Source organism: Bufo gargarizans, chromosome 1 (assembly GCF_014858855.1).
Source record: "Bufo gargarizans isolate SCDJY-AF-19 chromosome 1, ASM1485885v1, whole genome shotgun sequence".
Lineage (NCBI taxonomy): Eukaryota > Metazoa > Chordata > Amphibia > Anura > Bufonidae > Bufo > Bufo gargarizans.
Window position 1 is genome coordinate 489,341,043 of NC_058080.1, and position 16,410 is coordinate 489,357,452.

General features: G+C 39.6%; 1 protein-coding gene across 1 annotated transcript in view; it reads right to left on the reverse strand.

Moving 5' to 3' along the window:
* VPS13A (vacuolar protein sorting 13 homolog A) overlaps window positions 1-16,410 on the reverse strand; it is a 226,128-nt gene that overhangs the window by 177,938 nt on the left and 31,780 nt on the right. Inside the window, exons 5-12 of the mRNA XM_044273845.1 lie at window positions 15,410-15,511; window positions 15,110-15,219; window positions 11,034-11,093; window positions 7,622-7,681; window positions 5,739-5,819; window positions 5,142-5,199; window positions 3,737-3,864; window positions 660-766 (exon numbers count right to left, since the gene is read on the reverse strand). Coding sequence (XP_044129780.1) covers window positions 660-766; window positions 3,737-3,864; window positions 5,142-5,199; window positions 5,739-5,819; window positions 7,622-7,681; window positions 11,034-11,093; window positions 15,110-15,219; window positions 15,410-15,511 — 706 coding nt within the window. The remainder of the gene's footprint in view (window positions 1-659; window positions 767-3,736; window positions 3,865-5,141; window positions 5,200-5,738; window positions 5,820-7,621; window positions 7,682-11,033; window positions 11,094-15,109; window positions 15,220-15,409; window positions 15,512-16,410) is intronic.

Here is a 16,410-nt window from a genome sequence, read left to right on the forward strand (position 1 = left end):
CGGATGCAAATAGATGGCATTTGTCAAACGGATCCGGATGCGGATCTGTCTGACAAATGCATTGCAATACCGGATACGTCTCTCCGGTGTCATCCGGAAAAACGATTCCGGTATTTATTTATTTTTGCCATTTTAAAGGTCTGCGCCTGCTCTGACTGGAAATCCGGATCCATTTTGCAGGAACACTCGGGGCCGCATCTGCCATTAATGCATTTCAATGGAAATTAAGAAGCAAGTCTTAAGGATTTTTAGCCGGAGAGAAAACTGCAGCATGCTGCAGTATTTTCTCCGGCCAAAAAACGTAAGAGGGACTGAACTGATGCATCCTGAACGGAATGCTCTCCATTCAGAATGCATTAGGATAAAACTGATCAGTTTTTTTCCGGTATTGAGCTCCTGTGACGGAACTCAATACCAGAAAAGAAAATCGCTAGTGTGAAAGTACAATATGGTGTATAGTTGCCTTGTACTGTACTGATTGCTCTGACATTAAAATAACTCAAACTGCAATTCCTTATTTAACTTTTATTATGATAAAAAAAATTTACCTCAACTGTTAGTGATCAGAAAATAAGATCATTAACATTGCAACATGAAGGGGATAGGTATTAGCCAGAACTATTTTTCAATGACGTTTGAACAGCATTATTTTAACTTACCATTTTTTAGCATTATCGTGAACACCAACATTTGGTCGGAATTTTCTATATGGGAGATTCCTTGACATCATGTCTATAGACTCAAGAAGTTCCATGACACTGTGGTACTGAAAACACATTTTTTTTTTTCAAAAATGACAGGTCATTGAAAGAGATAAAAGCCTTTTTTTTTCCATTATTATTGTTATCGTTTCTATCACATATATTAGCCGAACTATTTTAAAACTTTAATGTGTACAGGAATTCAGGATGCTCATCCACAGTTCATCTGATGATTTTGAATACTTTAGTAAAGTCAAAAAAGGAAGTATTTGGGCAATACTCTTGTCTGGAAGTGCAAATGTCACACACAAGTGAAAAGCTCATATGATACTTTTGCGGGTTTATTATTTTGTAAGCTGTGGATCCTGACAACTAGTGAACATACGGCACTGTATCCATCCTGCAATACCATCAGGAGGTGTCTGAATGGCTCCAAATTTATTCTGCAGGAGGATAACGACCCTAAATATACGGCTACTATCATTGAAGGCCCCTTTGCACTGCTCAGTTGAGCAGACGATTGACAGAAAGGAAGAGTTCCTTCCCGGCAATAGCCTGCTCATCAGTGAAGGAGACTGCTGCATTTACATATAGCAATCTCCTCCATAGTATGCAGAGGAGTGATCACTAATGCCATCGCTTGTCCCCATACAGAATCATTGTTTGTCAGCAGCAGAGAGCTGTTTATATGCTGCCGGCAAACAGTGATTTACTGTATGTGACGCACCAATGATCCTATTAATAGATGAACGAGTGTTTTGTTTACATCGGCAGATTATTGCTAATGAACATTCGCACAAATGCTCCTAATAATAATTTGCCTGGACATCGGGCAGTCTAAGGCTACTTTCACACTAGTGTTTTAGTTTTGCGGTATTGAGATCCATCATAGGGGCTCAATACAGGAAAAAAACGCTTCAGTTTCGTCCCCATTAATTGTCAATGCGGACAAAACGTAATTGAACAGAACGGAATGCTCCAAAATGCATTCCGTTCCATTTAGTTGCGATCCCATAAAGGAGAGAAAACCGAAACATGTTGTAGTTTGCTTTCTGCCCTGGGATGCGGAGAAAGACGGATCCGGCATGACCCCCAATGCAAGTCAATGGAGACGGATCCGTTTCTCTGCCACAATAGAAAACTGATCCGTTCCCCCATTGACTTTCAATGGAGTTCATGACGGATCAGTCTTGGCTATGTTAAAGATAATACAAACAGATCCGTTCATAACAGTTGCAGATGGTTGTATTATCAGTAACAGAAGTGTTTTTGCTGAACCCTGCCGGATCCAGCAAAAACGCTAGTGTGAAAGTAGCCTAAAGATGCCTTCAGAACTATCTCCAGTGTAAAGAAGAACAAGGAGTCCTAGAAGTCATTATATGGCCCCCCACAGAGTCCCGATCTCAACATCATCAAGTCTGTCTGGGATTACATGAACAATCAGAAATATTTGAGCAAATCTACATGCAGAGAAGATATCTGGTTAGTTCTCCAAGATGTTTGGAACAACCTCTCTGCCGAGTTACTTCAAAAACTGTGTGTAAGTGTACCTAGAAGAACTGATGCTGTTTTGAAGGGTGGCCACACCAAATTTTTATTTGATTTCTCTTTTGTTCATTCACTTTGCATTTTGTTAATTGTTAAAAATAAACTATTAACACTTCTATTTTTGAAGGCATTATTACTTTTCAGCATTTTTCCACATCTGCTTATAATTTTTGCACAGTACTATAACTCATGATTTAGCATTAAAGGGGTTGTCCGGGTTCCTAGCTGAACCCGGACATACCTTTATTTTCACCTAGGTAGCCCCCCTGACTTGAGCATCGGAGCAGTTCATGCTCCAATGCTCTCCTTTGCCCTGCGCAAAAGGCATTTTCAAGAGTTCCGGTGACGTACCGGGCTCTCCATGGGGCTGCCAGGAAAACAGCTAGGGCAGCGCTAAAGCACGCCCATCAGAGCCGGTGACGTCACCAAACACACTGCTGGGCGGAATCTTCCACCCTGCTGTGTGTATTGCAAAATAAAAGAGCACGTGCCCTGCGCGATCTAGCGCAGGGCAAGGGAGCGCATCGGAGCATGAGATGCTCCGATGCCAACATCAGGGGGGCTGCCTGGGTAAAAAAAATAAGGAAATGTCCGGGTTCAGCTCTGAACCCAGACAACCCCTTTAAGAAAGATGTATAAATTGTAAAACGTGTAAAAACATGTAAAGCATTTATGGCCCTAATCCAGTCAATGGGAATGCCATCAACATGTAGATCTCTTAAAAGGGTTATCCAACTCTTTGTAACTGATGACCTATCCTCTGGTTAGGTTTTCAGCATCTGATTTATGGGGGTCCAACACAAAGGACCTCCGCCGATCAGCTGTTTGAGTGAATGGGGAGTTGCATCTGGGCCATGTGATTGATGGTCATGATATCAGTCGTCAGGGTATGCAGTGAGAAGCAGCTGATTGGCAGGGGTGAGAAAACAGCTGATTGGCGGGTGTCCCGGGTATCGGACCCCCAACGATCAGATGCTGAGGACCTATCCAAAGGACAGGTCATCTGTTACAATGAGTTGGATAACCCCTTTATGATACAAAGGCCAATGAGTGCATGTTAAGAGGTGAATAGACCAATTACTTGGAAGAAAGAGGTTCTTTTTTCTTTCCTGTGTATATAATGAGTATCTCTGCAAACACATTTAGTCATGTAAAAGAGTTTACAATGCATGTGTTTCCCTCTAGAGATGACATATTTAAGAGACTCTTCATTACTGCATTTGCTCAGACACACTCAAATCAGTCTGTTAGTGAATGTAATTATTTACTGGATCCTCACCAGATGTTGAAAACAGCATTATTAGGTTTTCTGCCATACAGAAGAACCACCTGTATACATCATTGCAGCAAACATTTTAAAAGAATAAACTGATTTCCAGAGTCATTCATGCAAGGCAACAGCAATAACAATACAGCCGCCCACTGTGTGTTTATGTGAAATACGAAACCCTTCAGACATATACAAAAACCATCTAATTTATTATCACCTGTGGTTTTTTAAATTCAATGGCTATGTCCTGAAGGTTAACATCCAGATCTATTTTTGGTGAAGAAAAGTCGAAATCGGAACGTGGATTCATACGGAGCTTTGCTCTTCCTGAGATCGGACGGAACACTGAAAAAAAAGAAAAACAGAAAACCAAGATGTAGCATATTGTAGTCTTGTGTCCAAGAAAACAGACATTTCACTAAATCTTACACATGAAAAATCAATGAAAAATAAAATGTTAGACTTTACATATTTTAGAAAGATAAAGTGCAGGGTTGGACTAGCCACCAGAGTATGCTCCAGGGGGCCCAGGCTCTGATAACATAATGGGCCCCCAGGAGAAAAATAAAAATATTGTCTGACTTTAGGGCCAGTCACTTGCAACTAGGGCCTATTTCAAAACCTATTACACTTTATTGATGAAATAGGGTTTGGGCCTCGATAATAATTTCCTCTTATTTATTTCCAGCTTGCATTTGTATATATGTAATAAAATACTCATGAGTGAATACACTTTGATGGTTTAATGTGTAACTAGACCTCTTGCAGGTCAATGGCAGATAAAAACTGGTTTTACAACAGGATGATGAAACATATCTGAGATTTTAGGAAACACTGAAATGGATAGTAGGTGATGCAGCTCCGTCCATTGGATAGCGCCTGTGCTCGGTACCGCGGCCCAGGCCCTTTCACTTGAATGGGACTGAGCTGCGCCTAGACCATGTGACCAATGAACATGGCGTCACACGGCCCAGGAAGTGGCATAAGCGCTTACAGCAGCCTCTTTATGCAGCTGATCGCCGGGGGTGCCAGGAGTTGGACACCCGCCGATCTCATACTGACAACCTATGCTGAGGTTAGGCCATCAATATGAAAATCTCTGAGAACCCCTTTAATGTTATTAGCTGCACATTTAAAATGGTAACATAAAATGTAATAATGAGTAACTTGATACAGGCACAGTTCTGCCTATTTTCGGAAGTTTTTCCTTCAATGGGGAAGGATGTGTTTTTAGTGAATGATGCACTGCCCCACACAGATATACTAAATGGTGGCCATACACCTTCACTAGATGTCAGACAAATGCTGGTTTGGTTGACCGCTATTGTTTCAGGCTCCTCAATTCACTTGCACATTCAGATTGGTTCAGGCATGAAAATTCAACATGTCCAACACTTCTTTCACCAAACATCACCTGTGGAAGTAGAGCTGGGCTACCCACATACACATAACATAGTAGTTTTGTCCCATACAAAAACTGCAGGTTCAGACAAGTATATACAAGTCTCATGCAAAAAACAGTGTCAGTAAAGACATAACCAATCAAAATCCAGCTTTCAGACAATTTAAGTTAGAAGAGTTTTTATACATAAATCACACATTTTAGTTTATGATACACATACCAAAATCATAACCTTCAGGGATGACATTCTGAGAAGCCACACCATACTTCAAAATACCCTGAAAAATAAAGGTAGCACTTATAATTTGCAGCAATACTGTAGACATGACTACAACGTGACTACAAAGTGCATTCATATTCCTCTTTTGTATCAATTCGGTGCAGAATCTCTATAATTATTTAGCAAACATAATTTTTTAAGGCAGTTTCTATGCAATAAAATTGTAATAACGGACATCAATAGAGAAATATCAATACATCACTGTATAAATTGGACTTGCAGACCATGGCCCTCATTTACTAACGCTCTAAATGTAAGACAGACAACCCTAAACTGTGCCAGATTTATCACAGTGGCTGATGCTGGATGATAAATATGGCACAACTATAGACTGTCTAAGTTTACACCACCTATTTCTTCGCTTCATTTACTCCAGAATAGTGCTAAAACTTTAGCAAAGTTTTTGGCGCACTGTGCCACATTTGGGTGATACACCCTTTTCTGGGAAGTAACGTCCCTTTTTGATAAGCCGCACCTCCCATTTTGAGTAGTAAATATCCCCCCTCATTTTTTTTTTAAGGTAGATATAGTTCATACCAAAGCTTCATTGTACGATCGGTGGTAGTACATCTCAGATTTCACATTCCAGTAGGCAAACAGGTTGTCAAGACGTACAATCTATAATAAAACATAACGCACAGTAGTAAATATCTATTAATACTCTAAATAACATAATAATACAGAAAAGTAAAAGTTATAGTAACCATGATGTACCGCTAGAAGTTCCTCCCCTGACTCTCCGAGTTGTAAAATGGAGACAGTAGTGTTTTCCAATACAACTAGTAGAAGGGTTGTCTCACTTCAACAAATGTCCCTTATCATGTAGAGGAAGTTAATACAAGCCACTTACTAATGTATTGTTATTATCCATGTTGCTTCCTTTGCTGGCTGGATTCATTTTTCCATCACATTATACACTTTTCGTTTCCAGGGGTTACGACCACCCTGCAATCTAGCAGAGGAGGCCTTTCTTGAACACTATAGGAAAAAGTTCCAGAGGGGCCGGTGACTTTTCCTATAGTGTGCAAGGTCAGACACCACTGCTGAATTGCAAGGTGGTCGTAACCATGGAAACAATTCGTATATATAGTGTGACGAAGAAAAAAAAAAATAATCAAGCCAAAAGGCAATATGGACAATTAAAATACATTATTAAGTGCCTTGTATTTTCTGTTCTTATAGCCATATGAGGGCTTATTTTTTGCGGGATAAAAATTCTATTTTTGAATGGCGCCATTTAATTTACCATGTTTTGTATTGGAAAACGGGGAACATTCTTTGTGGGGTTAAATAGAAAAAAAAACACAATTCCAACAAGTTTTTGGGGTTTTCATATTACAGCGTTGACGGTCCACTAAAAATGACATGACATCCTTATTCTATGGCTCAACATGATTATGGAGATACCAAATTTGCATAGTGTTTTTGTTTTACTAATTTAAATAAAAACCTTTGAAAAAAAAAAATCTAAATTTTCTTTGCATTGCCATTTTCTGATAGCCATAACTTCTTCATATTTCTGTCTACAGAGCTGTATGAGGGCCTGCTTTTTGCGGGACAAACTGTAGTTTTTATTGGTAACATTTAATCACTGGTATTTGATCATTGGTACATTTATTCACTGTTGTTAAATTTTGAGGGGGGAATAAGGTGACCAAAAAATGTTGAAGCACACAGTGCAGGATTTTTTTTAAAATATTTTAATAGTTGAGACATTTTCCGGATGCAGCGATAACGGTTATGTTTATTTTTTAATTGTATATAGTGTATATTTTTTATATGTAAAATTGGGAAAGGTGGTGTGATTTTTAACAATAATTTTACGCCCCTGAGGGGGCTAGAACTTGGGATCTTTTGATCCCTTGTCCCATTCACCATAATAGAAATCTGGAATTCTGCCACTCTGCCTTCTGAGTTGTGCCTTGTGCACAGCTTAGAAGGAGGATTAGCACGATAGGCCTGGGAAGCTTTAACAGCGCACAGGCTGTCATGGTAAGCAATCAGGGACCCTCGATTTGACTAAGGGGACGCCGATCAGCAGATGTTGGCACCCGCCATGTATGGAGCATTTACCATGTTGGAATGGGAGGAATGACCTTTAGCACGATCGTTTATTCCATACAGTTTCTATAGTCAGCAGCATATGTTCCCGTGGACGAAGGGGATGTGCTGCTGACAATGATGTTTTTTTTTTGTGGTCCCATAAAGATGTGAAAAATGATCACTGTGCAAAAAATATTCCAACTGAGTACCGTAATGAAGATTTATGACTACATTGCTACAGTACGCTTGATCAGTTGCATGGCTAACTGAATTGGTTGACAAAAAAGTTTGATTCAGTAACTTTACACTTACCACACTGAAAATATGTTTATGTAAGAAATACCCTGTTGAAATTGTATTCATAAATATTAAATTACCTTGTAAAACAACTTGGAAGATTCATCATGTAAACATGGATTCCAATTTTTATCAGATGTCTGTAAAAAAAAAAAAAAAAATTATTTTATAATATACTGACTTCCAAATTTACACAATATGAGCAAACAAACTACCTTAAGGCTATGTTCACAAGGAGGATTTGTCACTTTGGATGCTGCAGACCCGCTCGTGGCTTAGTGGACAGCCGCTGTGGCTTAAATCAGCATCTGTCTGCACACAGCGCCACAAAGGCATACGTCCCTTCTTAGTGTGGTTCTGCTTTAAACCACCGGCCGCACGAACTGCAGCGCAGCCTCCCAATGACAACAATGGGAAGTAGGCAACATACTGTAGAATTGCTTCTCCTGCTCTCTCATTCAGCAAATCAATGTGTATAATTGTTTATTACACATTAAGTCAACCTTGCACTAGCACACATTCATAAAGTGAGTATGGTAACATCCACAAGATATCACAGGTGGTAGACACGCACGGTATCTGCTCGTGTGAAACAGCCCTAAGACTGAGTTTTTTTGGTTGGTAGTGATGAATCTCTCCTCGCTCCAGAGTTCTGCCTTTCATCACTTCTCAAGGATGAGGAAAGGTCACACTATGCTAGATTCTCTTCTGTAAGGCTAGAACAATGAGATGGATGGCCAGTAGCCTTACTTCTCTTCCACTGAGGAGGAATATGATTTCTGAACTATGATTTACCATGACTTATGAAAACACTGGATCAGATTTTCTAATCAAACTAAAGTCCCATCGTGGATCTGTCACTCTCTGAGGTCTTTTTAAGTCTTGGATAATCTTTTTAAACCCCTTAGTGACCAGCCTGTTTTTGGCCTTACTGACCAAGAGTTTTTTTTCCTTTTTTCATCGTCACGTTCCAAGAGCTATAACTTCTTTATTTTTACGTCTATATAGCTGTATCAGGGCTTGTTTTTTGCAGGAAAAGTTGTACTTTTTAATGGCGCTATTTTGGGGTGCATATAACTTTCTGATTAACTTTTATTAACTCTTTCTGGGAAGGAGATGGGAAAAACGGCAATTCTGCCACTGCATTTTTACATTATAAATTTTACGGCGTTCATTTTTCAGTATAAATAACATATCATCTTTATTTTCTGGGTCAGTACGATTACAGTGATACCAAATACATATAGTGTTTTTTTAACGTTTTGCTACTTTTTTGCAATAACCCCCCCCCCTTTTTTTTTTTTAAAGGAAAAAATGTTTTTGCATCACTGCTTCCCAAGATCCATAACTTTTTTTATTTTTCTTTCTATGGAGTTGTGTGAGGGCTTGATTTTTGCGAGACGACTTGTATTTTTCATTGGTATCATTTTGGAGTAAATTACGCTTTTTGATCGCTTGTTATTACGTTTTTTGGTGGTAACCAAGTATAAAGCAATTCTATTCTTTTTTTACAGCGTTCACTGTACGGGATAATTTGCATATTTATGTAGTCCGTCTCGTTACAGACGTGGCAATACCAAACATATGGGGGAGATTTTTTTTTTTGCAATTTTTTTTCATTGAAAAGCATCCAGGCTGTTAGAGTAAATTGCGTTCCACAATGAACTGGCACCGTCCGTGGGGCAGCCGCATGGGGATTGCAGACCCATTCACTTGAATGGGTCCGCATTCTGTCCTTTCCGCAAAAAGATAGAGCAAGTTCTATCTTTTTGCGGTGCGGAGGCACGGAACGGAAACCCAGAAAGCACTCTGTAGTGCTCCGTTCCGGGCTTCCGTTCCGCATCTCCGGATTTACAAACCCATTGAAGTGAATGGGTTGGCATCCGTGATGCGGAATGCACATGGAACGATGCCGTGTTGCGGATCTGCAAATGCGGTCCGCAATACGGAAACAGGCAGCACACGTTCATGTGAATGACCCCTAAGTATGAGACATGATTAGCAAACCTGTCCCAATATGTTTAAAAACTGAGGATGCCCTGGTAAAAAATGTAAACTCTTGGCACAGTGGTGTACTTACATGAAGGCAGACCACAGAATTGCTGTGGGTCCCTAGGTGAAAAGGGCCTGGCGCTCAACTCCTTTTCCTGCTTCCAGACACAAATCCATGAGATATTTCTGCAGCCACCACTAGGGGGAGCTCAGTGCAAAGATATTTTACAGCTTTCGCTGAGTTCAATGGTAACTGTATAAATTCCTATGCATACAGCTCCCCTAGTGGTTGTCCAAGCAGCCAGTTTTATCATATACTATTTGGAGGGAAGAAGATGACATAGAGCTGTAAGGTGGAGATTCATTAATACATTTATGAGAGCTGTCTGGTGTAAATATATTAAGAAATATGGTGTTCAAAATGAGCACCATATTTGTGAAGCAATTGTTTTTCCTAAATATAAGAGGAGGAAATTATTATTTTGTTTGCTAAAATTGTTAAGTTCATCAGGAATTTAACTGGGGGGGGGGTGCTATATCTCTGTATGCCACTAAAGTATGTATTGTCATACACCTTCTCTTAATGTGTAGTAATCACTTAATACATTACAAAGCGTATATGAATCTGCTGTGTCTACAAAACAGATTTACCCCTAAGGGCATTATCCTGGCAGTTAGTGTTGAGCGAATCGAGCTTCGGATCCAAGATCTGAAGTTGATTTTCTCAAAACGTTGTTTGAATGCTGTATGGAGATTGGTCTCTGTACCTTCCCCAACCTCTGGTAGGGGAAGGTGCTTGCCTTAAATACCCCAGGATGGCCAGCCATTGGCTGGGGAAGACTAAGGTGCATGTTAGCTTGTTAGGACCCAGTGAGAGTGTGCATATATGCCCTAAGAGCGGCAAAGCAGGCAAGCAGCAGGCCTCTGCCTGAAAAGAGTGAGAGGTGCTGCACTGGAGGGCTGGGAAAAAGACACCAGCGGGGACAGCCCACCAGGGAAGTAGTCAGTGAGAATGGGTGAGCAATACAGCAGCCAGGCCCTGTGGGAGAAGTAGAGCATGTTGGCCATGGACCACTACCATAACACATTGCTTGTGATTTTGTTGGTCTACCATCTCATTGCTAACATTCATTAGTCCTGCAGAATTCTTCTTTATATATGCTAGAATATTAATTAGTAACTCTGATCCGATCCTTATCCTGTATTGTGCTACACTGTACTGTACTTTGGACTGTTTTTGTAAAAATACATTATCAAAAATGATAATAGTTGAGACGAAGTATGTTTTTTAAGGTCCAACAAACCCTGATTAAGCCTTACTGACAGATGCAGTCTCTAGAACAAAAGTTCATGTGCAGTGAATTGATGGAGTAATAGGACAGAAATTTCTTATCTGAACACATACGTAAATAGTAACATATCTATTGAGCCAAATGCATGACAGAAAGCCAACTCTAAGTCTTTATTACTACTTATTTTTTCACAGTTTCTAAGAAATACCTGTAAACTGAGGTTCTGAAGGGAGACTCCAAAGGAAAGTGGACACTCAGAATTAGTGACCTTAAAAAAAAATAGAATTGCTTAATAGATTGCATAATTAACAACAATAAGTAATACATTTATAGTACATATTTGTGCATTCTATGCAAGCAAACATCACACTGCTGCTTTAAAGACATCTGCTACTTCCTTTAGGTAACAGTATGTTCATACTGCTTTTAGGGGCTCCGTTATTGGAAAACTTTGATCTCATTTAAAAAAAAAAAAAAAAAAAAAAAAAAAAAATTTTTTAAGTCACCTGGTTTATTATAGAATACAGTAGTTCTCTGCTCCCCGAGATTTGTGTATACTTTACTATGAATGATGAAGCAGCTGCTTGGGTTAACTTGCTAGCATGCTGTTTATCTGGGCCAGCATTAAAATAGACATGGTATGAGCGAACCTGAAGAAATATTGAGTGCGTTCCAACTAAATTAACTGCCTGATTGATTGCTAGAGGAACCTGGAACTAGAGTTTAGTTGATTAAAGCGACGCCATGATGCTGAAACACTTTCTAGTAAATTGTCTGTTTCTTTAAGAAGAATATAAAGAGTCATGTGGGCGGAGCTGAAGAGGTGAAGAATAGCGTTGTCCTGGCTCTCAGCACATCCATTCTGCCTAGCTTGATGTCCCGTTTGGCAGAGCTAGATCTGGCTTCAGAAGCCCAGGGTGAGGTCAATCAAGGCGGAGTAGGACCCTGTGACCTCTATACAGATGGTAAGGGATTTACAAATAGTCTATGTTGTTATACCACTTCTATTCCTCCCTCTCAGTAAAACTGATTATTTAAACAGCGGCATGTTTAGAATGTTATTAACACTAATTGAGGGGGTTATGCCATGACTGATGTAAAAAATAAAAATCAGACATCATATAGTACATGACTATGTGTTTCTAAAGAAGCAAGAACCAGCCCTGTACCTCCCATGGAAGCAGAAATCTCCTCATCCATTGCTTCAATTGTTCTGCTAGATTTATTTCAGGCTGGCAGCTCAGGGGGGGGTGTCCTCACTGGTGCGACTCAGGGGGCATGACCTTGCTCAGGGGCATATCATTTCTGCTGTAGCTCTTTCCCTGTAACTGTCACAGTTTCTAGCAGAAGATATGTTTGGAGTAGGGTTGTCACGATACCAAAATTTTGATTCGATTTCGATACTATAAAAAAGTATTGCGATACTTGATACCACGTGAAAAAAATAAAAAACACCAAAAAAAAGTTGCGTGCATTTTGCATTTTATGGAACGTCCGGCCCATAATCGAACAGACCTATCCTATTTATTGGGGGGACAAGGTGACAAAAAAAAGTAAATAGCGAATTGCCCAGTTAAATTTTTTTTTTCTGTTACGGCATTCACCGCAAAAGAATAAAAAAAAAAAATATTTTAATAATTTGGACTTTTCAGACGTGGCGATGTGTAATATGTTTATTTATTTATAGTTTATATATTTTATATGTAAAATTGGTAAAGGGGGTGATTTATATTTAATATTTTGGTGTTTTTTTATTTAACTTTTTTTTAACTTTTTATTTAATAACTATTTCCCCCCTTAGGGGCTAGAATCTGGGATCTTTTCATTCCTTGTCCTATTCACCCTAATAGAGCTCTATTAGGCTGAATAGGACTTCACACTCCCTACTGCCCTGTGGCGCACTGCACCACCAATGATTTTAATACTGGGGGGGGGGTGCACTGCGCCACCAATGATAATTAACTGCGAGGGGTTAACTGCAAGGGGCTGCCTGTCATAGAGGCCAGGTGCCGGCTATATGTTTCTGCAGCCGTCACCCGCCTCCTGTATCTGTATTAAAGGTTAATTATCATTGGTGGCACAGTGGCCACAGTCCCTGCTTCCTTCTCCCCTGTGCTGCTGAGGGAACATGGAGCGCACTGAGCAGCGCGCTCCATGTTCTGTGATACTAGGCTGCGCCTACTGCGCTATCGGTAAAAGGCAAATCCCGGCATCGAATTGATAACGGTACAAAAGTATTGATTAGGTATCGATATTTCGATACCCAGTGCAACTCTAGTTTGGTGGCAGTTAAAGATGTAGACTGAGCATGTGCAACTATCTCAGTGAGGTGGATGGAGAAATAAGAAAAAGAACAAACAGCAGGTGGCGCTATAAAGATACATTTTATTGAATAAGTCAGTGGCTGTACTAAATTTTAAATTACATTCAATTAGCAATGTATTCCAATCCAGGTGCTGGTTTAAAAAATTTAGAATATTTTCTGTGGTACAACCCTTTTAATTATATTTTTTATTAATAATTATAACAATTATTATAATATAAAAAAAAAATAGCATCATGGTGTCAGTTTAATTGCAAAAACTGTAAATGACAGGTTCCCCTTTAGAGCTTGCATCAAGAATATTATCATGGTACATCCACACTAAATGGATGCACTGCAGATCTGCGACAGTATTTGCATGTTACAAATCCACCATGTAGCAGCAAACTGGGTGAGATTTAAAGAGAAACTGCGCTTTACTTAACTTTTGCTATGTCAGAGTTACATATCTAAGGTTTGGTTCTGTGAGGATTTGAGGCCCGTCTCTCCATGCTGCTGCTGATGGGCTCACTTTCTATTGAGGTCGTCTCCATTTCTGTCTTCTTCAGTAGCGAGGAAAGACAACTCTCAAGGAGTGCTTCTAACTCTTGGTTTTAGAAAACAGTGGAGGTCTCAGCGCTCAGATCCCTATCGATCAAAACCTTTGATATGTCACTCGGACAAGTCAAAAGTTGATGTAAAGTGCACTTACTCTTTAAACAAATTTCATTCACTCACTGCATTAGGGTATGTTCACCTGGCAGATAAATCTGAAGTGTACTTCTTATGAACTCCATGACAGAAAACACTGTCCTTTAGATTCCTGAAATGCCATTATATCTGACCGGGGATTTGTCCGATTCAATGGGACTAATGTACATGTGGAAACAGCGCCAAAAACAAAACGGTCACAGATTTCCCATTGAACCATTAGAAGTTGGATTGTGAGCAGACCCCATGAAGAAAACTCGCCACAATACTTGTGATGCAAGCATACTGTACCATACAAAAATTACAGGGTAAATTGACCTGTAGTGAGGATTTTAAATCTGCAGCATGTCGTTTTACAGATTACACCCAATGCAATGCAGAAGGGGAATTCAGTTGCAAAGCCACATGTAACATTCTGCTGCACATGGCCGTACCCTTGCACACAATTGCACTATAAATGAAATGCATAATAAGGAAGTTTTATCAATGTTCTCACAAATGGCATAAATGAGGATAGCAAAAATGATTTTACCAAACGTATCCATATGGTGCACACAGCATCACTAATTCAGCAGAATTTTCTAGATATTGACATACCCTTTTCTTCCTTCAGACTGGCATATTTTGCATCAACATATGTGCCATTCTTTGCACCATAGTTTTTTTGCCAAATCTCCTTTGTATATGCTTTTTAAAACTGTTGAAGGAGGCATAAGAAATGTCCACAAGACATACACAAATTTGGAGCACAACATGTATTCCACCTGTTTTATACCGCTTAAAGAGGACCTGTCACCACTCCTGACATGCCCGTTTTAGTAACTACACGCATTCCCCATTTAATAACAATTCTGAAGCATTTATTCTTATGGCTCTATGTTGTGCTGTTCCTTTATTATTCCTTCTAGAAGTTATGTATGAATTGCTAGCAGTCTGCAGTAAGGGTACAGAGGGAGGTAACCAGTTGGGGGGCTGTACCTGCACAGTCTGAAAATGGCAGCACTGATTGGATAGAGTGAGTCTGTGCAGGTACACCCCCAACTGGTTACAACTCCTCTGTACCCTTACTGCAGACTGCTAGCATTTCATACATAACTTCTAGTAGAAATAATAAAGGAATGGTACAACATGGAGCCATAGGAATAGATGCTCCAGAATTGTTAGTACGTAGGGAATGCACAAAACTATTAAAAGGCATGTCAGGAGTGGTGACAGGTCCTCTTTAAGATTTACTTTGCATACCAAATTTGCCCCAAAATGTTTTTACTCACATCATCTTCATATCGGATATGAATGTTGGAGATCTTCACTTGAAGATTTTTAATAACCTGAGTTACTAACTTCTCCACAAAGGTATCCTGCTTTTCTTCTTTTGGCCTTTCTAAAACAATTCAAATAAAATAATAGTATTCATAAGTAGAAAAAAAATCACCATAAGTAAAGTAGTTGTCCAAAGTGAACAACCTCAGTAAGTGCTTTTTATCTGCAGCTAAAGATTTGGTCTAAAGGGACGAGAACATTATATCAGATTTCAGTTTCTTTTTATCAGAAGTCTACTAAACCAGACTTACCCTGATCAGCCACTTTCTGTTTAGCCTCTTCAATCCGCAGTAGTTCCCGCTGTCTGGCTTCCAAAAACTGTTTTTCTTCTTTCTCTGCATCATATTTTATACCTGAAAAGCACGTAATATTTTAAAAGATAACAAAAAATAAATGTTATGCAAGGTCAAAAATGAAACGTATTTGTCAAATCTATTTGTCTCACATTAAACATAGATATATTGACCCATCACCACAACCACCAAGTGTAAGAAATAAAAATAAAAAAAAAACTTTTTCAGCAGACATTTACAGCTTTAAAAAATAGAAATCAAAGAAGAAACATGGTTGCAAAATGTAAAGGAAACAGAGGGTGGAACAATTCATGCCTGCCTATCAAGATGCCAAAAAGTGGAAACTAGACTATAGATATACACACAAAATTTTGCGTCACTAGGGTTTCATAGGAAAGCAGCCATGATTACGGATCCCAGTTCTGCAATATGCTCTAAGTCAGGGATGTCAAACTGGTGGCCCTCCAGCTGTTGCAAAACTATAACTCCCAGCATGCCCCGATAGCTGTAGCACTACAGGCACATGCTGCATGTTAATTACAGTCCATTTAGGCTGCAATTAACGCCACAATGCGGCATCCACGCAACACAACCTTCATTTTAAAGAGGTGTCTGCTCTATGTATTTTAATTATGTCTCTCTCTGCTCGCTATGGGACCACATCCGCCACAGCATCATTGTAAAGAGATGTTGGTAGTTTGCATGTTAACTATGTGTATCTCTGCCTGACTGGATCAGAAGCAAAGCATTTACAGCACAAGGTAATATGGTGCAGTAGTACTAGCTGGCCTGTTTACTTAAAGGGATTCTGTCACCTCGTTTTAGCCTATAGAGCTGCGGACATGCACGGCTGGTTCACTGCCAGCATGTCCGTAATATACCTGTCCTATATCTCCTCCTTGCTAACAAAGTTACATCGCCGTAATCTCGCAATGCGCAATCTCACACATGCACAGTTC